This window comes from Lactuca sativa, chromosome 8 (genome assembly GCF_002870075.4).
Source record: "Lactuca sativa cultivar Salinas chromosome 8, Lsat_Salinas_v11, whole genome shotgun sequence".
NCBI lineage: Eukaryota > Viridiplantae > Streptophyta > Magnoliopsida > Asterales > Asteraceae > Lactuca > Lactuca sativa.
This window is the reverse complement of record NC_056630.2, coordinates 76,389,049-76,412,895: the sequence shown is the minus strand read 5'-3', so window position 1 is coordinate 76,412,895 and position 23,847 is coordinate 76,389,049. Positions and strand designations below refer to the sequence as shown.

The 23,847-nt window shown below is 35.1% G+C and overlaps 1 protein-coding gene and 1 pseudogene across 1 annotated transcript; both read left to right on the top strand.

The window, feature by feature from the left end:
* Positions 1 to 992: 992 nt before the first annotated feature.
* LOC111891167 (ribonuclease 1) lies at positions 993 to 2,111 on the top strand. Its single transcript, XM_023887246.3, has 4 exons — positions 993 to 1,103; positions 1,218 to 1,373; positions 1,475 to 1,673; positions 1,803 to 2,111. The coding sequence occupies exons 1-4, from the start codon at positions 993 to 995 to the stop codon at positions 2,027 to 2,029; spliced, it is 693 nt and encodes a 230-aa protein (XP_023743014.1). The 3' UTR covers positions 2,030 to 2,111.
* Positions 2,112 to 7,571: 5,460 nt separating this feature from the next.
* Positions 7,572 to 9,504, top strand: LOC111891165 (extracellular ribonuclease LE-like; annotated as a pseudogene).
* The last annotated feature ends 14,343 nt before the right edge of the window (positions 9,505 to 23,847 follow it).

Below are 23,847 nucleotides of genomic sequence, written 5' to 3'. Positions count from 1 at the left end.
ACTGTGATCTTTTGTAATTTCCTTTATCTCAGTATGTAAGTCTTGACTAAGAGAGAAAGGAAATTACAAAAGATCAACATTGGGATCTGCGTTTTTTTGGTCCAATTCCTATAACTTTGCCTCCAAAATATATATATATATATATATATATATATATATATATATATATATATATATATATATATATATATATATATATATATATATATATATGACATTGAAGTTAGCAATAGTAATCTTTAGAGGCTTATGTCATAATTTTTTAACCAATTTGATATTTTTGATCATTGCAGTCAAAACTTTTATATTTTGTCATTAAAAAAAAAAACTTTAGGTTAGCAACTTTGACACTTAGATGTATGCCATAATTCTTTAACCACTTTAACACTTTTGGTCCTTACAGTCAAAACGTTTACATTTTTATATAAGAAGCACAAAAAACGTCTCGGAGCGAAGCCTACACTTTCCTCCTAGTTTGTATAAATAAAAAGTGGATTACAATAAGGAGACTCTAACATGCATGAAGTTCTGCTATCTTATTGTATGAAAATGGATAATAAATTCATAATAATTTTTTTTAACCAACAAATATAATATATAATCTTACTCTAAAACTAATACTTAAATCCACTTAGGTGGACTTGAACCCTCCTAATACAACAAACTCCTAATACAACAAGGGCTAGAGACCCTTTGGTTAATAGTTCATATAATATAATGATCTATTAATTAATCATATATAGTCCCCAAAACTAAACACAATAAGATAATGATCTATTAATTAATCATAGTACGCAAAACAAAACACAATAACACATGATGCACGTTCCATATTAAATTATTAACCATCACACAACTATATATATCTCTAATAAAATAACCACGTGGTATATATTGTATTCTTCATTATGAGTTCATACCTTACACACAATTTCACGCTTATAAATAAATACACACACTAAACACACCCTCATACACAGAGACATCTACGCATGAAGATGCAATCCAACCATGACTCCCCGTTCATCATGCTCGCAACCCTATTTTCCGTACTCGTTCTCTCCTCTTCGCAAGATTTCGATTTCTTCTACTTAGTTCAAGAGGTATATATTCCATTTCAATTCAATTCATACCATAATCGCAAACCTATAAATACAGTTTTCCTCTTCATTCCATTCAACTACTACACGGTTTTTTGATCTAAATATTTTTTGTAGTGGCCAGGATCACACTGTGACACTGAACAAGGTTGTTGCTACCCAACCACAGGAAAACCAGCTTCGGACTTTGGAATCCATGGACTTTGGCCTAATTACAACGATGGCTCGTATCCCTCCAATTGCAACTCTAGCAACTCTTTCGATGCATCTAAGGTGGATCTTTACTTCTTTTACCATTTCCTAGGATTATTTATTGGTGTATACGTAGGAGCCAAAAAGAAATGAACGTCGATAATTAATCGTCTAAATTACAGATTTCCGATCTTATTAGCCGAATGCAGTTAGAGTGGCCAACACTATCGTGCCCAAGCAAAGATGGGCTAAAATTTTGGGGTCACGAGTGGAAAAAGCATGGGACTTGTGCAGAATCCATACTCGATCAACATGCTTATTTTGAAACTACTCTTAAACTCAAAAACAAAATCAATCTCCTCCATGCTCTAGAAGGCGCAGGTATATATGAATCATTTTTAGTTGTGGGAGAGAAAATCTATTTTGGTAACTGCATATATATAAGAGTATAAAACAAACGTTTTGTTTTTTGTTTTCCAAAACTTACAAATATGTCAAAATGTGATGCAGGAATTCAACCGAATGGGCAAATGTATAGTCTTGAAAGCATAACGAGTGCGATTCAAGTGGCGAGTGGCTACACTCCACGGATCCAATGCAATAATGACACGTCAGGCAACAGTCAATTGCACGAAATCTCCTTGTGTGTGGACTCGATGGCAGCTGACTTCATTGAATGCCCCGTTTTGCCTAATGGGCGTAGTTGTGGTTCCTCCGTCGAGTTTCCTTCCTTCTAACTTTAGTGTTTTAATTGGTTAATGTAAGAACTTTGATGTAGCACCAGTTAAATGCTTTTATTTATATAATAATTTCGTGTTTATATTAATTTCTGCAACAACTTTCGTTTTTTACCAATTTATAGAACACACACGAATTACCGACATAGGTATTTAATACAACATGATGGAGAATACTAGATGCACACACGTACGTATATTTTTGATGTCGGTATCTCGTTCAACGTTGACCATGCAAAAATCATTCTTAGATATGGACGTATCGAAAGAACATGTGTGTATCAGACTGCAAACTTGAATTTTCAAAAAGGGTATTTTTGTATCTCATCTATATATGAATATAAGAAGTTTTTTATTGAGTTGTTAAAAGCACCACATTTCAAGGTCAACTAGATATCTAATTTGACGCTATTTATAAAACACAACCTCAGTAAGCCATCGTTTTCCTTATGACTTCAAAGAGACTTGTCTATACAGGGGTGAACCTTGTATGGATCCCTGGAGGCCCCGGGTCACTGCTCGATTTCATCTCTCAAATATGTTGCATTAACTTGTAAAAAAATTAATCCACACTTGTAAAAATGCAATTTAGAAAATTAGTCCAACAAAACTATAAGTTATGGTCCATAAAGAATACAAGTTCAAATAAGCCCAATCTTTTTTTAAAATAAATTGTTTTATTTGGAATAAGAGAAAAGAAATAAACACTCTTTTTTTGTATTAGAGGAATGCACGGCAAGTAGAGAAAAGAAACAACATGCATCGAAAAAAAGAAACAGAAGAAGAACCAGTCTCGTTCCAAAGGAGGGAAAAATTACTCTCCGATTTTCGAGTTTTAGAGCAGATCTCCGATTATCACTTTTTGCATAAAGATGACATGTTCACTACTTTGAAAGAAATTTCCGACCTTCATCATTTGATGGTGGAAACGAAGAAACATTGTTACGATCCTATTATTTATATGTTGTTAAAGTTGATTTTTGTTTTACCCACCGCGACCGTAACAGCCAAAAGATCTTTTTTTGTATTAGAGGAATGCACGGCAAGTAGAGAAAAGAAACAACATGCATCGAAAAAAAGAAACAGAAGAAGAACCAGTCTCGTTCCAAAGGAGGGAAAAATTACTCTCCAATTTTCGAGTTTTAGAGCAGATCTCCGATTATCACTTTTTGCATAAAGATGACATGTTCACTACTTTGAAAGAAATTTCCGACCTTCATCATTTGATGGTGGAAACGAAGAAACATTGTTACGATCCTATTTTTTATAGGTTGTTAAAGTTGATTTTTGTTTTACCCACCGCAACCGTAACAGCCAAAAGATGTTTTTCCATGATGAAACTTTTGAAGACGAACTTGCATAACAAAATAGGTGTTGATTTTTTGAATGATGTCTTGATTTATAATGTTGAAAAAGAAGCCCTCGGGAAGTGCAAAATTTTTGGCATTGTGGTGACACACACGGAAGTTACAAAAACAACGAATAGGTTGGGGTGTGAACATGGTAATCTTCCTTTTATTTACATTGGCATACCCATTGGTAGTAGCATGAAGAGAAGCAACAATTGGTGGCCATTGGTTGAACGATTTAACAGTAAATTGTCTATGTGGAAGGCAAATTGTTTGTTAAAGGGGGGAAGATTCACTCTGTGTAAATATGTTTTGAGATCCCTCGGCTCCTACCTCTTTTCTATCTTTAGAGTGCCAGCAAAGATCCTCGTGAAACTTGAAAGTATCTGATGTCGGTTTTTCTGGGGTGGATCAACTAATTCAAAGAAAATTATGTGGGTTTCCTGGTGGAAAATGATGAATAACATGGAGAAGGAAGGTTTGAACATTGGCAACTTCAATGCAGTCAATATTGCCCTTTTGGGTAAATGGTGGTGGCGCTTCTTCGCAGGTACTGATGGAATCTGGAATGAGGTGATAAAAGTATTTTTATGGCGACAGAGGAAGCCTTAGGGAAGTCATACCCTCTTATCAGAATAATAATGTTTGCGGCGGGGGGGGGGGGGGGGGGGGGTTAGCAACATCAACATGGTTCTAAACAAGGCAGGTTTAGACATTATGCTCACACATAACAGGAATAACTAGAGGTGGACTTTGGAAAATGATGGGTTGTTTACTGTCAGCCCGCTCATAAATGCTCTGGACGATATGATATCACTCTGGATAGTTCCTCTCTCAAGACAATTTGGTGTAACGTTGTCCCTAGAAAAATAAATACTTTCATTTAGCGTATGCGCCTTAATCAATTGCCTACGGTTGACAACCTTTTTCATAGAGGCAATCATATTCCAATGCAGTTGTGTTCGTTATGCAACTGATATCCCAAATCTACTGAACATTTGTTCTTGCAATGTTCCACATCCAAGCAGCTTATGGCAAACTTAAGGGTAAAATGGTCAAAACTTCCGGACTTAAATCAGGGTGTTGATCTAGAAGACCTAATCAAAGGAGGAAACCTTACATGGAAGAAAGATGAGGCCATCAAATATGGTATAGTGATTCGGGCCTTCCCGTGGGCCATTTGGTGTAATCGGAACGACATTCGTTTCAATCGCAAAGTTAAAGGCATCTTTGTTCTCGCCTCGGAAGTCGTTAATAGTAGCTTCTTGTGGTTTAGAGTTCGTTACAAATATTGTAGAAACTTGCCTATAGATAGTTGGATGTAATCTGTTTTTTCTCTTATTGTTTGTATGCTCTAGCCCCTCGTTAGAGTTGAAGCTTTTTTGAATGAAATTTTTGAGTTGTTAAAAAAAAAGTTAAGGTTAAAGATGTGAAGAATTTTTTTTCAAAAAATGTGTACACATAGATGTCAAAATTAAAATGTAAGTTTTAAAACTACTAGTTTGTTATTTTAATGTACTCGAGTTCTTTGTACTCTTCCAACACTTTTGCTTGCTTTTATTTTTAATGATTCTTATCGTTCAAAAAATATATGCTAAAAGGGGGGTGATTATTATTCTATTCCAGGTTTTTCCAAGACAATAGTAGTTTTGATAGGCGGATGGGATTGGATATTGGACCAGATTCCATTAAGTCATTCAATGCAACTTTGGATACTACCTTTAAAAAGAGAATTTTGTGATGGATATGGATAAAGAAAACGAGAACTCCAAGAGGAAAAAGATCTATTTTTTTAAGTTTTAGGGTGAATAGCATAAATAAAGTACTTTTTTACCAATATTGTAACACCCAAAATCAGGAAGACCAAGAAAAGAAAGGTTAAGCTCTAAGTCAAGAGTCAACTCGACGAGTCCAGGGAGGAACTCGACGAGTCGGAGCGGGATCCGGGTCATTGAGTAAGTGAACGACTCGGCGAGTCTGGTATGGGCGAGAAAAACCCTAATCCCAAAGGTTGTGCCCTATATAAAGCACATTATAACCCACCCTTAGCCTCTTTACTCCCCTTTTGAGTTCCAGAAAGCCTAGAATTGAGTGAGCCTTCATTATTTGAGAGAATAGAGCCTTGGAGGAAAGAATCTTGGAGAGGGGTTTGAAGATCAAGGGCTTTGCTGCAAATGAGTGGTGTAGATCCGGGATTTACTTTAGTTGGAGCTTTCATTTGAGGTAATAGTCTGTTGCTTGGGCTTTTGTGTATCTAGATCTATCTTATGTTTGAGATTTAGGCATTTTGAGTATGGATGAGACCTATTTCGAGTTTGGAGTAGATTTGAGGTTGCTACCTCAGATCTAGGTTGGTAATAATCCAGAAAGTCATAAAGTTTAGGCTAGCCCCTTTGTTACAAACCCTAACCCTAGAGTGTTCTAAGCCTATAACTCCTTGGTTACACGTAAAGTTTGACACTTTACGTGGGGGTTAGACTCTAGAGGAATGGATCTATGGATTTGAGCCCCTGCATGGCTCGAAAAGCCACTGTATGGATTAAGAACTGAAGAGACTCGGCGAGTCACATGGGTGTACTCGGCGAGTTGTTTGAACATGAGCATGGACTCGGCGAGTTGGAAGAACAACTCGGCGAGTCTGTTGAAGATTGCCTTGGACTCGGCGAGTCTGGTCGCAGAACCTCAAACCTTTTCTGTTTAAGCCTTGAAGCGGTGAGTCGGGAGGTGACTCTGTGAGTTGAGCAGGATAGGACTCGGAGATCGTTAGACTCGGCGAGTCTTGGGGCGACTCGGCGAGTTGAGTCGTGTTCTAAGAATTTTCAGAGTGCAAGGACTCGACGAGTCAGTGGGCTGACTCAGGCGAGTAGAGTCAGTCTGGAGGGTTGACTTTGACCAGGACGTTGACTTTGACCAGAGTTGACTTAGTTTGACTGTTGGAGGCCAGTTTGGGACTAAGTGTTATATTGGTATTAGTAGATCGGGGAGTTATTGGAGTAGCAGTCAGAAGGGTATCAGCAAGAACTTCAGTAGTGCAGGTGAGTTTCCTTCTAGTAGGAACGGGTCTAAGGCCACCATGCCGACTCGTTTAAGTTAGCAGTAGTTTCCGGACTTCGTTCCAATGCAGTAGTTAGTATGTTTGATGTCTTCGTGGCTCAAACAGGATTTATGTGTTATGTGTTCCGGGTTACGGCCCGATGCAGTATGCAGTATATGTGTTCATGCTAGTTGATATGTTATGCTATGCTATGTTCAGTCAGTTCCGGACTTCGGTCCGATGCAGTTAGTTCGGACTTCGGTCCGATGCAGGGGACAAGGTCCCAGTCAGTTCCGGACTTCAGTCCGATGCAGTTAGTCCGGACTTCGGTCCGATGCAGGGGACAAGGTCCCTGTCAGTTCCGGACTTTGGTCTGATGCAGGGGGCAAGGCCCCAGTTAGTCCGGACTTCGGTCTGATGCAGGGGACAAGGTCCTAGTCAGTTCCGGACTTCGGTCTGATGCAGGGGGCAAGGCACCACTTAGTCCGGACCTCGGTCCGATGCATTGGGAAAGGCCCAATATGTGCTTTATATGTTATTGTATGGTATGTGGTAGTTTGGGGGAGCTCACTAAGCTTCGTGCTTACGGTTTCAGTTTTTGGTTTCAGGTACTCAGTTTCCGAAAGAGGAGCTCGGAGAGATTGCAGTGCACACACCATAGTCAGTTAGTCTGGGATTGTTTACTCTGATAAAGAGAACATGTTTTAATTAATACTCTGAATTTATATTATAACCGGTGATATGTTTTTATAAATATGATTTTAGTAATGTTTCAAAAGAAAATTTTTAGTCATGATTTTTGGGTCGTTACAAATATATTCTATGTACTTACATTTATTTTCCTAATAATAGTAATATGTTACCCTTAATAGCAATGTACTTACATTTTACTGACACATATAATAGCAGTGTACTAACATCTCTTTTCCTATAGAAAAACAAATATAAAAAATGACCCATATAAGATTTCTTTTTCATAACAGTTAAAAACATTGCAACAGCAGCTCACCTGCAAAGATGCTTTATTTAAAACCATGAACTTGGAGCATCAGGTCCAACGTGAAATGAAAAATAGAAATCTTGAGATTCAACCACATCAACATATTTCTCATTGGCCGCTCTAACGCTCCATCGTACTAGCATACTGACACGTCTAGGCATGAAGATGCAATCCAACCATGACTCCATGTTCATCATGTTGTTAACCCTATGTTCCCTACTCGTTCTCTCCTCGTCGCAAGATTTCGATTTATTCTACTTAGTTCAACAAGTATTCCATTTCAATTCAGTTCATATTGTAATCTCAAACCTATAAATACGGGGTTTCTCTTCATTGCATTCGAACTACTACATGGTTTTTTGTATTGGTCGGGATCATACTCTAACACTAAACAAGATTGTTGCTACCCAACCACCATAGAAAACAGCATCAGACTTTGGAATCCATGGACTTTAGCCTAAGTACGATGACGGCTCCTATACATCCAATTGCAACTCTAGCAACCCTTCCAATGCATCCAAGGTGGCTCTTTACCTCGTTTACCATTTCCTATTATTGATTGTTTGTTGGCGTAAATGATTTTCTTTTTATGCACGACCCAAAAAGAAATTAATGTAATTAAATAATTGTGTAAATTACAGATTTCTGATCTTACGAGCCAAATGCAGTTGGAGTGGTCAACACTATCGTGCCCAAGCAATGATGGGTTAAAATTTCAAGAAAAATCATGAAATAACAAAAAATTGGGGTGTGTTTGAAAAATATGACCAAGGAAATTGAAGTTTCACAAAATGACCAAGATTTCCTCACAAGAGTCTCTGAGGAAATCTTTTTGGCTATGCGGAAGCGTATAAGCTACGAGGAACTGACATGACATGGGTAAAATCATAAAAACACATAAATAAAATATCAAACAAAAAAAGATCATTCGGATTGAGAAAGCCTTTTCTGCGGAAAACGAGCTCGTTGGCTGCGGAAGAAAGTCGGGCGATCGATCGGAATCGGAGACGGTTGACAGTGAGGAGGAGAGGAGTTCGAAATGGTGAGGAGATCCCAACAGCAGCATCAGTAACTAAATGGTTAAATTGAATCGATGTTTTAGCATATGGCTATCGAACGAGTAATTTGAAGTGTTTTATGGCAAAATTCATCAAAAAAAACCAAGATTTTCAGCGAATATCAATTCCTCAAAAGGTAGAACACATCCGTATAGGGTTGCTCTATGGATTTGTAGTGCCTCTGCGGAAATGTGGTATTTTTAAAAGAATCCAAAAAATGGTTTTTTTCAATTTCTAGATCAATTAATGTTTTTTCAATTCCGCAGAGAGAGACATATTTCCTGAAAAGACATACCAATTCCGCAGACAGTCTCTATGAAACCGTCATTTTAGAAGTCAGCAGTTTTTGTCTTTTTGCACACATGTCCAATTCCTTAGAGAAGTTTGGGTTCCGTGGAGCCAAAAAGATTTCCTTAGAGACCCCTGTCTGAGGAAAGCTTGGTCATTTTTGAAACTTCAATTTCCTTGGTCATATTTTTCAAACACGCCTCATTTTTTGGTTATTTCATGAATTTTCCTAAATTTTGGGGGTCACGAGTGGGAAAAACATCGGACTTGTGCGGAATCTGTACTTCATCAACATGCTTATTTTGAAACCACTCTTAAACTCAAAAGCAAAATAAATGAGTGTGTGTGTGTGTGTGTGTGTATATATATATATATATATATATATATATATATATATATATATATACTCTCCTGGTGTGCTCTTCTTGATCAAAGAACTCTAGTACTCCATATATACAATATTAAAACAAACGTTTTGTTTTTCGTTTTGTAAAACTTATATATATGTTAAAATTTGATGCAGGAATTCAACCGAATGGGCAAACGTAAAGTTTTGAAAGCATAAAGACCGCGATTCAAGCGGTGAGTGGCTACACTCCATGGATCCAATGCAATAATGACACATACGCAACAGTCAATTGTACAAAATCTCCTTGTGTGTGAACTCAATGGTTTCTAACTTCATTGAATGCCCCGTTTTGCCTAATGGACGTGGCCGTTCCTAAGTCGAGTTTCCTTCCTTATAATTTTTATTGACAAAATTGCAAAAATGGTCCGTATGGTATGCATTTTTTTAGGTTTTAGTCCAAACCACGACTTTTTTGGATTGGTGGTCCTTTTGAGCTAGTTTACATGTAGTTTTGGTCCCTATCCAATTTAAAAAGACTATTATACCCTTAATGAATTTAATTTTCATTTTTCTTTCACTTTTTAAAATCATTATTATTATTAAATATAAAACCAGGCCCACCTCTCTCTCTCTCTCTCTCTCTCTCTCTCTTTCTCTTCTTGATGATCCATCACCCAAAACACCCACTCTCATTGTAGAACCAATGAAAAAAGAAGGAAAGGACCAGTGATTCTTCACCGGTAGTAGCAGCCCCAGCACCCGCTATTAAACACGCTCGGAATTGTTGTTGTACTGTTCTGATACCCCTTCACAGCCTTCTCAACGACCGCCATCACGTTCGTCTCTTTCCCCTGTCAAACAAATAGAATCACCGGTGATGTTTTCCCAGTTCCCCACTGCCGCCACCTCCATATCCCCTTCCCTTCCGCTTTCTGCCGAGAAACACCACCACAAGCACCCTCTCCGGCTGTTGCTACCCTTCTCAACCCCCACAACCCCGATTGAAGGCTTGAACCGTCGGAAAAATCGACTCCTTTGTGCTTCATAGCGAATCAGGAAAAGAAGAAAGAAAGAAGATGTTGCTTGTGTTCCCTTTTCATCTCTGATCAGATGGGAATCGAAGACTCATTCCCTTTCGTTTGACTGACAAACCAAACACAACCACAATAAGTCTAATTTTCACCCTTATTGCTTGATTGAACTCCTCAGAACCACCGACAGTCGCTATCGGTTTGATTCCCGATCAATCCTCTTTTCCTTCATGTGTTGCAGATGATTGGACCAGAAGACGAAGTAGGTCGTCGGAGCGACCCTACAGTGCGGAGCCCCTCTCGTTTTGATTGTTTTGAAGACAAAGAGGAAGAGTTGATCCTTATTTTCTTGGATTTTTTCTTAAACAACACACACTCCAGATTTTCAGATTTGTTCTTGAGGAAGAAGACGATCAAAAATGTGAGAGAGAGAGAGAGAGAGGTGGGGCCCAATGTTTATTAATAATAAAACATTAAACTAAATAGAAAAAATATAAAAAGTATACAAGAAGGGCATTTTAGTCTTTTTAGTTTTTCGAAGGACCAAAACCACAGTCGAACTAAGCCAAAAGGACTATCAATCCAAAAAAGTCGTGGTTTGGACTAAAACCCCAAAAAAATGCATACCACATGGACCATTTTTGCAATTTTGTCATTTTTATATTTTAATGTAAGAACTTGATGTAGCACCGGTTAAATGCTTTTATTAATTTTGTGTTGGTATTAATTTAGGCCACAACTTTCGTTTTTAACCAATTTATAGAACAAACATGAATTACCAACATAGGTATTTTGTACAACATAATGGAGAATATGGGTTGTGCATATACGATTTAATGTTGGTTTCTAGTTCAACGTTGACGATGCAAAAAATAACCTTAAATATGGACGTATAGAAAGGACACGCATGTATTGACTGTAAACATGAATTTTTAAAAAGGCAAAACTACAAAAATGGTCCCTGTCGTACGTTGAAAATTGTCACTTTGGTCCAAACAGGTTTGACTAGCATTGTTAGAACAAAACTTTGATTTTGTTGCGAGTTTGGTTCATTTTTGTAAGGAAATTTAAAATGATGGATTTGCCCTTAATATTTTCTTTTTACACTTTTTTTTTTATTAATTTTATACTTTCCTAATTAAAAATAAATAAAAACGAAAAAAAAGATATAGCATATACCCCACCCTTCTCTCTCTCTCTCTCTCTCTCTCTCTCCTCTCTCTCTCTCTCTCTCTCTCTCTCTCTTCAGCTAAAATACCCACTACCACTGTCGGAAGATATGAACACTACCACTGCCGGAAAATATGAACACCGCCATTACTACCGAGAAATCCTTTGAAAACCCTCATTTTTCGAGCGAATATAAACAACACCACCACAACCGCCTGAGGTTATCAAGTTACAGACGGAGGCGACAACGTGCCAAAGAAGACAAATGTGGCGACGACGTGAAAACCCAGATCAACGGCGATAGAGTGGTCTGATCTGAAAACCCTCAAGTTCTAGAGTTAGATGATGACATCGACGACGTTCCTGTAGATGTCGTTGTATTCACAACTCAACGGCGGCTTCATCTGGAAACTCGATCCACAAACGCCGCCTCCGTATGTCTCTCATTCCCCGGTGAGTCTCGTCTCTATCAATATGACGACTAGTTAGGTTTTTTAGACCCAACGATTTAGGGTTTCTAGACCAACGAGTTAGGGTTTCCCAAACGACGACCCTTCTTCTTATTCATCGAAAACCCTCTGTCGTAACTGTCCTTCTTCTTCACCGAAAACCCTAATCCATATGAGATAAGGTGGTGACATTAGGGTTTCGAAAGTTGGTGATGGTTTCTGTGGAAAATGGAGTTTATAGAGATGGTTTCCGGTGGAGAAGACGAACCAATAAGGTGACAAGATGGTCTTCGGTGGTGGGATTCGATTTGGGTTTGTTGTATATGATGGCGGCTTTCAGATCTGTCGAAGTTTGGTTGTGACGGAGACAATGGGGTAAAGGTGTGGCTGATGGCGATGGCAGTGAAGGCGTCGACGACGACATCAGCTGACAATGGTGGCATCGGCATTTCCGACAAGATTGGTATGATGGTTAGAAATGCTTTGTGCTACAATAGAGGGAGAGAAATGGAGTGTTGTGTAAAAGAGAAAAAGGAGGGATAGAGTAGTATTGTTTTTATTTTTTATTTTCTTTTTAATTGTTGTAACAAAAGAAAATTGAAAAAACAAATTAAAAGGGGTAAATCCTTCATTTAAAAATATTTAAAATACTTTTGGACCAAACTCGCAACAAAATGAAACCTTTGGACCGGTGATGCTCATCAAAACCTCTTTGGACCAAAGTGACAATTTTTAACATACCACAGGGACCATTCTTGCAGTTTTGTCTTTCAAAAATGAGTAGTTTTTGTATCTCAAAGCATCCACAATGGGGAGTTTAATGGAAGAGTTGAATGAGGTGTCATGCTTACTTGTCATTCAATTGATACAACTCCACCATTGTGAAATGTCACATTGGCATTCAACGGATTTGGAGTTCAATGGTCATTGAACTCTTCAATGGGAAAAAGTAAAGTCTTTAAATCTTTAAATAAATATTTTTTTAATATGTTTCATTGAACTTGTAGAGTTTAATGCATTGTGGCATAAAAATGAATAGAGCTGTATAGAATAGTGAATGATGATGTGGCAACTGTTGGATTAGTGTCTAAGTCCATAACTATTTTGGTATGTACTTGACCCGATGGTGCATGGTCCTTTTGGGTTGCCTTCACCAAAGCAACTTGATAGGATGAATTATGGAGAGAAAGGATTAAATATGATTTATTAATATATTATGAGAATAATATATTAAAGGAGAAATCATATTGTTTAATTAATATTAGTCAAGAATTAATTGATAATTAGTTTTGTGACTAAAAGAGATTAATTAAACTTAAGGAACTAGAATTGTAATTATAAGATAATTGCAATTTGGGCCATGGATTGCCTTATATTAAGGAATGGACGAATTCTATGGGGAAGCCCATAAGGAAATCGTGCAAGGCCTTAAGGAAAGGGATTTATGGGTTGCTTAGGGCTTAAACATCCAATTAGGGTTTCCTTGTTAGATAACCCTAATAGCCTCCTATATATATGGATCCCTTATGACCCAAAAACGTGTACAAGCACTCTTCTAGGGTTAGAACACGTTTTGGGCAGCCTCCATCCTCTCTCCTCTTCATCATCTTGCTTATGGTGTTTGTGAACCATTAGAGGAGTGACAATTGTGACTCTATGCTTTCTAAAGTCAATATAATGAGGAATTGAGATTGTTATTGCTATATAACAATCAAGGTATGATCTTAAACCTATTCTCATGATAATATGATTACTTGAATGCTAGAATTATGGTTTATAGTCTTGGATTACTTGCATGTACAATAGAGAAACCTAGATCCAAGCATTAGGGTTTGTATGAGCACATAGGATGTTCTTAGGACCAAAACCCATCAGTGGTATCAGAGCCTAGACTGGTTTCTATTGTATTGATGCTATACATGTTTGAAAAATTCGATTTTTTGGTTTCTGGAGGCTAGACTCGCCGAGTCCATAGCTGAACTCGCCGAGTCCATGCTGACTCGACGAGTCAACTCGTCAGATGGGGCTATCTTCGCGATTTCTTGCTGGTTTTGCTTATGGAAAGTTGCCTTATCACATTAGATCAATATAAATCCATTTTTTTGATATATATGAGTATATTCTTGATCTAATTGAAGATATTTATCAATTAATAAAATATTTGTTTCCTTATGTGATAATTGATTAATTATTTGGATTAAATTGATAAATTGTTTTGCAAGAAATCATTAAATAAATCAAATATGGATAATTATGTGATTACTTGTTAATTTAGATTATTTGTTATTTGATCCTTGTGTTATGAAAAGTTTCATATTTTCCCCTTTAGGTTTTATAGTTTAAATTTGAACCCAAAAGTTTTGTTGTTTTGAAATTTAAATAGTTAAAACCCTAATGTTTTGGAAAAGGTTTCAAAACTTGCCCTCAAGTTTTGGAATTTAAATTTTGATTAATTGTTTAATTTTGATGTATATTTAAATTCTAAACCCTAATTTTTTGAAATGTTTCAAAACTTGCCCTCAAGTTTTGGAATTTAAAAGTTGATTAAAAGTTTAATTAGGAATGTTAAATTCTAAAACCCTAGTATTGTTTTGAAAAAGTTCAAATCACACCCTTATGTTTTATTAATTAATTAAGGTGTATAATTAAAAGAGGTTTAATAAATCCATAAAAGTTTTGGTTTACAATTTAATTGAATTAAAGGTATAATTATTAAATTTGACCACCTAGTATTTTAAAAGTGTAAAATATACCCTATACTATATATAACATTAAAAGTCTAACATTATATATATGTATGAGTAAAAGTCAGTCTTACCGTTAGTAGGCCTCATTCACGAAGCTAGTCTATAAGGGGTGTTTAAGGAAATTGCCTATAAGATGGCGATTGAATGGGTATCCACTCTTACCCACAGCACTCTTGACTGGTGGAGGGTCGTTAGCCGAACGGGTAGGATAGGACGAAAACCTTCCATTATAAGTATAATGAATTACAAAAGTGACTAAATGTTTTCATAAAATTCCCAATCTTAGTTACTTAGGCAAAAGTGAATTGATGCAATTCCATGAAATTACACTTTGTGCCCTTGCGAAGACGTTAGTGGAGCGTGTGTGGTTTACCAGCACACTAAATGGTTCTAAGCAAAGGTAGCAAAGGGTGACTCAATGTTTGTCATAGTTCGGTGGAGTGTGTATGGTTTACCGGCACATCGAATAGGTGACAGTAACATGTGAGGGCACCATGTAAGTTTGCATGGTTATTCACACCCGCTTTGTGATCCTCGGCATCCCAGTCACAAACAAGAGGGGCATATCGAGATTTAAATATGCCATTGAAATGTTCAATGAATCTCAAAGGATCTAGTAGTTTTCATAGATTTAAAAACTTAAATTACTTTTTCGTTTTTCATGGTGGAAATTAGTGAATCGTCATTCACTCACCTTCAAATGTTCTGCAATTTGGGTTACGGCATCCCTCTCCCGAGTTGTAGAATATTGTGTTGGGTCCTAGTCTTAGTATCTCATTTGGGTGATTTACTAAGGACTCAATCAATCAACTAACTTGAATTCGTTTTCTCCCGTTTTGTAGATGTCAAAGTTCGACAACTATGGTCTTCCCAAATCCCATGGAACAAGCTTTCCACATGAAGATGGTATTCCACGATTCGATCGAGGAACAAGAAATCATGCTTCACTTCCTCCAACTCCTCCAATTATTCTCCCTTACCCACAAGTTCGAAGGCTTGAAAAGTTCAAGGTCACTCAAGCCCTTTTGGCAAGTAAACATAAAGAAGGAAAGTCGGTGTGTGCACACGTCCTAGGGATGAAGTCACACATTGATAGGTTAAGAATGCCGGGATCCGTTGTCTGTGAAGAAATGGCTGTTGATTGGGTTCTTCAGTCACTTCTTAACTCATATAGTGAGTTCGTAAGAGAGTACTATATGATGAACCGCAACGTGACCCTTATAGATCTCACCTATATGCTTATTGTTGTTGAATCAGCAATGGTTTGGCGCAATAGAAAAGCAAAGTTGATTGGTGAATCTGCTTTCAAGACCTCTATGGATATAGACAATGGAAACGAAAGACATGCTATGATCGAAAAGTTTGATCATAAGAGAAAGGCAATGTCTGAAGTAGTTCCATGTCATGTTCCAAAAGAGTCAATTTGCTTTTATTGCCAAGAGAAAGGGCATTGGAGACGAAGCTGCCCCATTTACCTAAGAGATCTAAGAGATGGGAGACTCGAAACATATGGCTCTAATATAGGTAAAATCCATTAACTAACTCTTTTAAGCTTCTATTCTAGATTCTTAATACATAATGTGATAAGATCACAATTGATGTTTTGTAGGATCGAAGAAAAGAAAGGAAGCTTAAGGGAAGAAGTGAGCAAAATCTAACCGTGAAGGAATGAATTTCGATCGCATTTCTCGAAGATTAGATTCTTGAGCTACTACTTAGAGTTAGAATTAGATTGCTAAGAAAGATGTATTAGCATAGTTTTTCAATGAATTGCATTGTAAGGACAAATTTTTCCGCAATAAAATAAATTTTGATTTTATATTATTTATTTATCCTTGCAATGGCTTATATGAAAAATTGATGTTTGAATGTTTCTATTATTAGCAATAATGGATTTGGTTCTTATTATGTTATTTATGGAAAGTCGAGAATTTACCAAATAGGGAGAGTTTCTCATCGCCAAAGTTTCAATTGGACAAAAACTTGGAATCATGCAACATGGTTGCACGATGAATGAGAAATTTCATATTTGGAAATTAGACTAATTCATTGACAAAGTGTCAAGTGAAGGACTGGGAGATCGAGCACACAAAGTTGCGTGTTAATCAAGTCCACCATAAGAGTAACAAAGATATTCGTCATGATTTACTAAAGGTTTAGTAAATGTGATTATACTTACAAGATTAAGTGTAATTCTAGATTGATTGGAAAAGGTTTAAATCAATAGTAGAACGAATAAGAAGAATCAAGTAGGCAGAAAGATAAAAGTTTCTCCATTCTAAGAAGAAGGGAGAGTACCTTTTATGCTTTATGATAGGTCTTAAGAACCATATCTCAGTTGATCCTCTAAGTGAGTCTTAGTACAATTGTATGTCTAAGAAGAGGAATCAAGAATTGAAGAAATGGTTAAATCAAGAAGTCAATCATACTTCGTTCCAAAACAAGTCTTAGAGTTAAGATTGTGACAAATGAGTGACAAGTATTAAGAAGGTTTATAACATTCATCAAATGTGGAAAGTTGTGATGTCTTGGATAAGAAAAAGACCAACTAGGACCAATTTATGAAGTGTTTGATAAAAGCTACACTAACTCTTGAATATTTGTTTGTCAAGAAATGGTTGTTGACAAGAGAATCTTATATGTCAAGGAGTTAGTGGGAGTCTTATTGGTCTTGAAAGGTTTCAAGAACAAATCAAATAGACCTTATCGATCATCACTAGCACACGAGTTGAGGTTTACAACCTATCGTGTTGACATTATTTTATTTCTGTGCCGTTCCACTTGAGTTAATTATGCATATGAGTTCTCATTTGAATGCATAAAGGCAAGGACCTTGATCAATGGAAAGTACATTGATAAGAAAAGGTAAGCTGCTTAACTACTTGGAAGACATGGTGGGCAGCTGTGCTACCATAAAGGCAAGAAATCGAGATCAAGAAAGTTCGATCCATATGAGTTTGAATTTGTCGTAAACTTTGGTTTTGACAAATTCACATGGATAGGAACAAATACACCGTTTAAATCTAAGTGTCATAAGATTTCCTCCTTCATGAAAATGATTGTGAGGAAATGCTTTCACTAAAAAAGATTTTAAGAAGATAGTGATTGTAAAATTGCATTCTCAAATTCGATTATGGTTACGGTATCCCTTTCCATAATTTGAATTGTGAGGTTTGGCAATTGTTTAGACACACATATGAACTATCTAAGGCAAAGGTGTATAAGTTCAAGAAGCCTTGATAAAAGATTATCAAAGCACTAAGTATTAGAAACATGAACTTAAGAAATTCAATAAGCATTGTTTTTCTGAAAGTTAAACTGTTTTTGAATACATGTCGAAGCTAGTGGGAGCATAAGTGTTATGTTTATAATAATCATCATGATAGTGGGAGCATAAATGTTATGAATGTATGATTATTAAGGCACGTATTGCAAGTTGGCAATATTAATTATAGAAAACAAGAGTTATACCTTGCAAAGTCGTAAGGGTTGTAAAGTTGTTTTGATATAATTAAGGGAGAGAATATTATGCTTCATTTCAAATCTAAAGGATTAGGTTGAGAAATGTTAATAAATTTAGTCAAGGGTACATAGTGTGTTCTTAAAATTTTGATTATGATTACGACATTCCTCTTCACAATTCGAATTTTGAGAACATAGCAAATAAAACATTATGCGTCATGTCCTATACGGTTCGGGTATAGGATCGATTGCAAATGCTTTAATGTTTGACCATTCTAAAATTTTCAAAATGTCGAGCGCATTTAGAGGGAAAAGGGACTAGAATTGGTTTTGACTAAAATAATTAAACAGCTATCAAAGGACAATCCAAAGTTTGACGAGGATTGGTCGTTTGTGAGTAGTTGGAAGCATGGTATTGGATGGACCATATCGACATTATTAATAGAAAAGATTCTATTAAGAAAGAGTTGTCATATGGAAATTACGGAAATGTTTTCATATTGGATGGACCATATCGACATCATTACGAATAGATAAGATTCTATTAAGAATAAGTTGTCATATGGAAAATATGGAAATGTATCCATATTGGGAATTGAATATTGAAAATCTATGACTAGATTGGAAACCTTTATGCAAAAGGATGTTCAAAGGAATGTACTTTGAGTGAGAGACATCATATCTAAGGAATTGTCTTGTAACAATGTCCGATAGAGGACTTTGTAATATCATTGGCAATAGTCTTTGTGACTTTGGTGCAGTGATGTTACAAATGGATCATTGCATAAAATGTTAGAATCTAACATATTCTATAAGTAGCAAGAATTTGATATTCTTTCACTTATGGAAAAAGGATTTGGGATTGTGAAATGAGAATGATTGGAAATGTGCTCAATTTGGTCTATTTCACAAAATAAGAACCATGGGTAAACACTGTGTGCATGCTAGGAGGATGGGACAAGTGTAATAATTCAAGTAAGAAGTTGATTACCCGAAATGACAAATAATGAGTAATCGATATGGTGATAAATAAAAGGAGTTTTATTTATACTCAAAGGTTTGAGGCCATATGGGATTAGTATTATTCTTGTGTTTCACATTTGCATGTTTTGACTTCCAGAATAATTGAGTTTATTAAGAATAATCGAATTATTCGAACGGGCCACAGTCGTTTATATGTTGGAAGTAGGTATGAATGAAGACTGTAGTGAATTGGTGTGTGGATTGTCTAAATAGCATTAGACATAAGCAAATGTTTGCTGCAACGTTCATGAGTGCTTATGAATATGATTTGAGCATTGGATTAAACCCACGCTCACTTGGATCACTCCATGGATTATATCACGAGTGATTGGTGAGACGATAACATCTTACATTCTTGAAACCGAGATGTGTGAGTTGTATCTTGCAAATCGATTGCACATTGATAATATGTAAACGCACTAGTAACTTGCTGTTATAAAACATATTGTTGTGTGTAATTCGGTGAGTGAGTGCAAGCAAGCATTGTATCAAAGTTTATCCGTTCCTTTTATCCAAAGTAGGATAAAAGCGATATCTTTGGGCCCCTCAATGATTTAGTGATGACAAACGTAAATGTTCGGCCGGGCTAGGGCTAATTTGATTTGTTCAATTAGTCAGTCTTCATAAATCGGGAATCGAAATATAGTACAAAGAGAATGATTTAAAATCATATTCTCATATGATATCTAGAATGGAGGAATATATGATCCCTTATCTAAAGGACACGCGTATCTGATAGGATCAGAGTTGACAGCGGCTTTGGAAAACTATGATTGCAGATCAGGATCTGAAGTCATACGCATAATAGTTATTAGACTTATCCTAGTGGGAGACTGTTGGATTAGTGTCTAAGTCCATAACTATTTTGGTATGTACTTGACCCGATGGTGCATGGTCCTTTTGGGTTGCCTTCACCAAAGCAACTTGATAGGATGAATTATGGAGAGAAAGGATTAAATATTATTTATTAATATATTATGAGAATAATATATTAAAGGAGAAATCATATTGTTTAATTAATATTAGTCAAGAATTAATTAGTAATTAGTTTTGTGACTAAAAGAGATTAATTAAACTTAAGGGACTAGAATTGTAATTATAAGATAATTGCAATTTGGGCCATGGATTGCCTTATATTAAGGAATGGACGAATTCTATGGGGAAGCTCATAAGGAAATCGTCCAAGGCCTTAAGGAAAGGGATCCATGGGTTGCTTAGGGCTTAAGCATCCAATTAGGGTTTCCTTGTTATAACCCTAATAGCCTCCTATATATATGGATCCCTTATGACCCAAAAACGTGTACAAGCACTCTTCTAGGGTTAGAACACGTTTTGGGCAGCCTCCATTCTCTCTCCTCTTCATCCTCTTGCTTATGGTGTTTGTGAACCATTAGAGGAGTGACAATTGTGACTCTATGTTTTCTAAAGTCAATACAAGGAGGAATTGAGATTGTTATTGCTATATAACAATCAAGGTATGATCTTAAACCTATTCTCATGATAATATGATTACTTGAATGCTAGAATTAGGGTTTATAGTCTTGGATTACTTGCATGTACAATAGAGAAACCTAGATCCAAGCATTAGGGTTTGTATGAGCACATAGGATGCTCTTAGGACCAAAACCCATCAGCAACTCCATTGAACTCTATAGAGTTCAATGCATTGTGAATGCCCTCATATATATCATATATAACTTTAGTATATTTTTGTTGATTTGTCGAAAGCACCGCATTTCAATGCCACATCAGAAATCTATTTTGACGTTATTTTCAAAACACGGCTTCCATCAACCATTGTTTTCCTTATGACTTTAGAGAGACTTCAATACACATTTATATAGGGGTAGATCTGTAGTTTGTCTATGACTAAAAGACTATGAAAGAAATAGATTTAATTATTATACATTTTTTGTTAATTTAAATGGGCCCCTTTTGTTTTGCCTCAGACCCCAAATACGTTAGAATTGGCCCTGAACACTATCACCAATACATGTCATCTTTTTTGTTTAAAATTAAATCAAAATATAACAAAACCGTTGGATTATTTTTCAAATTAGTTTTTAATTCATTAAAATTAGAAATGCATTGATTAAAATTAGAAAAAATAACAAAAAATAGACCAAAAATAAAAATGAAAAACCCAAACATTGAAAAATAAAAACAAATCTTTATTTCTATATCTCGCTCGGACGGATTCTTTCATCTCAAAAATATCTTCAAATCTTCGCCCTTGTAGGCGTTGTGTTTCATTTTGAAAAACCTCCAAATTAGCATTCCTCCGTAATGACTTTTGTGTATCTATGAATTTTTGTTCCACCCGACCTATTGTTGCAACCTTGGTCTCTTGCAGTATTTTCATAATTTTCAAACCAAAATTTTCATTTTAATGTAAAATTTTGAAATAAATACAAACAAAATGTTGAATAACTAACTACATCAATCTATACCAATAAAAAAAAAAACTATTGACGTATTTAAATAATTATGTTGAATATCAGGATGTAAACATAAAATATTTTTTTAAAGTAAACTTTCAAAAAAAATGCAAACGAAAAGATAAATAGATATCTAATTCAATCTATACTAACCTTATAAAAGAACTATTAACACCATACTTATTTATTTAAGCAATCGTACACAACACATACACATATACACAAAGTGCTATGCATGCCTGTTTATTTATGGCTGTGTGTATACAATGATGTAAAACAAAACTCATGTGACATGGAAATGCAAAAACAAAACACATATAAATATCATATTCATGGATGTAACATACTTTTAAAGAACGATGCTCTGATATGTAAAATTAAATTATGAAACCATCAAATTTACATATGAAAAAATATTAGTGGCAGAATCTCCTTTGTAACTCCCTAAATGGAACTCTACCTCCCAAATGGGCTATTATGTTGTACTTACATGAACCACCAAATTTAGATATGAAAAATATTAATTTTAATGTAATAAGATGATCCACAATAAACTATGTATACATGTAACTCTCACATCTGAAACAATTTGATAGCACTTCAAAGATCAAATGTACAACCACCAAAATCAAAACAGCAAAGTAAAAGAAAACATAAACTAACCTTAGAAAGCCAATTAATTACCATAATCGCATTCATAACATCCATCCCTAGACCATATATGTTGACCACTCTCTTTAAAAAATCTCATTATGGCGTATATGTATAACTGTCAAAACAATGAAATATTTGTAAGAAATCAAGAAACAAAAGCTTTTAAAGCCTTCTACTCCAATTATTGTTATGTATCAAAAGATAAATTAGAACCAAAAATTTTTAAATCTAAAAATCATCAAGTGAGTGTACGCATGTGTTCTATGACAATCTAGAACCACGCATGCCTCTGTTGTTTTGGATGATAGGCTAAGATTTGCAATTTTGGAATCATAAAAAAGGGATCAGACAACACTATGATCACAACGTCATATGGGCTAACGCTTTTAAGCTCCAAACAAATTTGTAGCAGAAACGGAGAAGTAAGTGATAATCTGAAAGATTTTTTAGTCGACTACATGGATTTGGATATTTAAATTTTGAATCAGTATTAGTATTATTCATAGGTGATTTGGTTTCCAATACTGAGGGAGATAAAAGGGGATTGTGTGCCGAAAGGAAATGGAAAGCATTAAGAAATTAGAAAAAAAAAACTATAAATTGAATCCCTCATTTATATAGTATTAAATATTATTAGTTGTCATTTTATTAAAACTGAAAAACACACAAAGAAAATGATAAGTGAAAAATAGTTAGTTCAAAATTATAAGAAATTGACATGTGACAAATTAAATAAGAAAATGACATATGACAAAAAACTTTCATTTATTAGGTAGGACTAGATGTGAAACCCATATATTAGACGGGTTGATTTAAAAAAAGATTAAACATTAAATTAAAATGTAAACATAAAATATTTTTAAATGTACAACGTTAAATAAGAAATGAAGAAACGTATTTATTGCAATTTAATATCATATATATGATATTTAATATTTTACATGTATAAGTATATGATTTTAATTTTAGAAATTGAAATAAATCAAAAATTGACAAGTGGATAATATTTATTTTAAAAATACCACAAAATGACAAGTGTCAAAACTCATGAAAGTTTGACATGTGACAAAAAAAACCTTTCATTTATTAGATTAGATTAGATTAGATTATTATTGTTATTATTATTGTTATTGAGGTTTTTGCTTTGATAAAACAACGGTGGTCGATTAATAAAAAAATGAAAAATAAGAAGGGGCGGCGTTTGAGGACGATGTAAACTCACAAATCATTGAAACCTTAACTTAAATATTCGTTGCACAACCCTACAATCATTGAATATGGAACTATAATCCGTTATACGGTGGGGGTCGATGTATATATAAAACCCAATGAAATTTGAATTACATTTGGATCCCATAAATGGCGTATAAATTGAAACTGAATTAATTTTAGTTATTATATTGAATATTTTTTGAAGATAATGTTTCATGAAATAGGAAACCGATTAATACCAAAAATAAGTAATCGCAAAAATGTAATGACATGTGAGTTTAAAAGAGTTGAATAGTATTTTTGAAATGAGAAATTAAATAGTCTCCTATTTTTTGTTCTTAATATTCTCCTAATTAAATATCCTCCTAACTATTTTATATGGTGACAAACATCCTTAAATTTGATTGAAATTTTGAATTTATACATTTTTCATCATCTTAAATAGATAGAAAGAAAAATAAAAAAAAACCAGTAAGATGATATTTAATTTCTCTTTTGGAATTTAACATCGAACAATTTTGGGCTGTTAAAAAATCTGAAAAGAATGTTTATTA

Coding starts and splice junctions, on each gene's coding strand:
- LOC111891167 (XM_023887246.3), top strand. CDS start 993: ATGAAGATGCAATCCAACCATGACTCCCCGTTCATCATGCTCGCAACC. Junction 1,104..1,217: donor TCTTCTACTTAGTTCAAGAG/GTATATATTCCA, acceptor TATTTTTTGTAG/TGGCCAGGATCACACTGTGA. Junction 1,374..1,474: donor ACTCTTTCGATGCATCTAAG/GTGGATCTTTAC, acceptor TCTAAATTACAG/ATTTCCGATCTTATTAGCCG.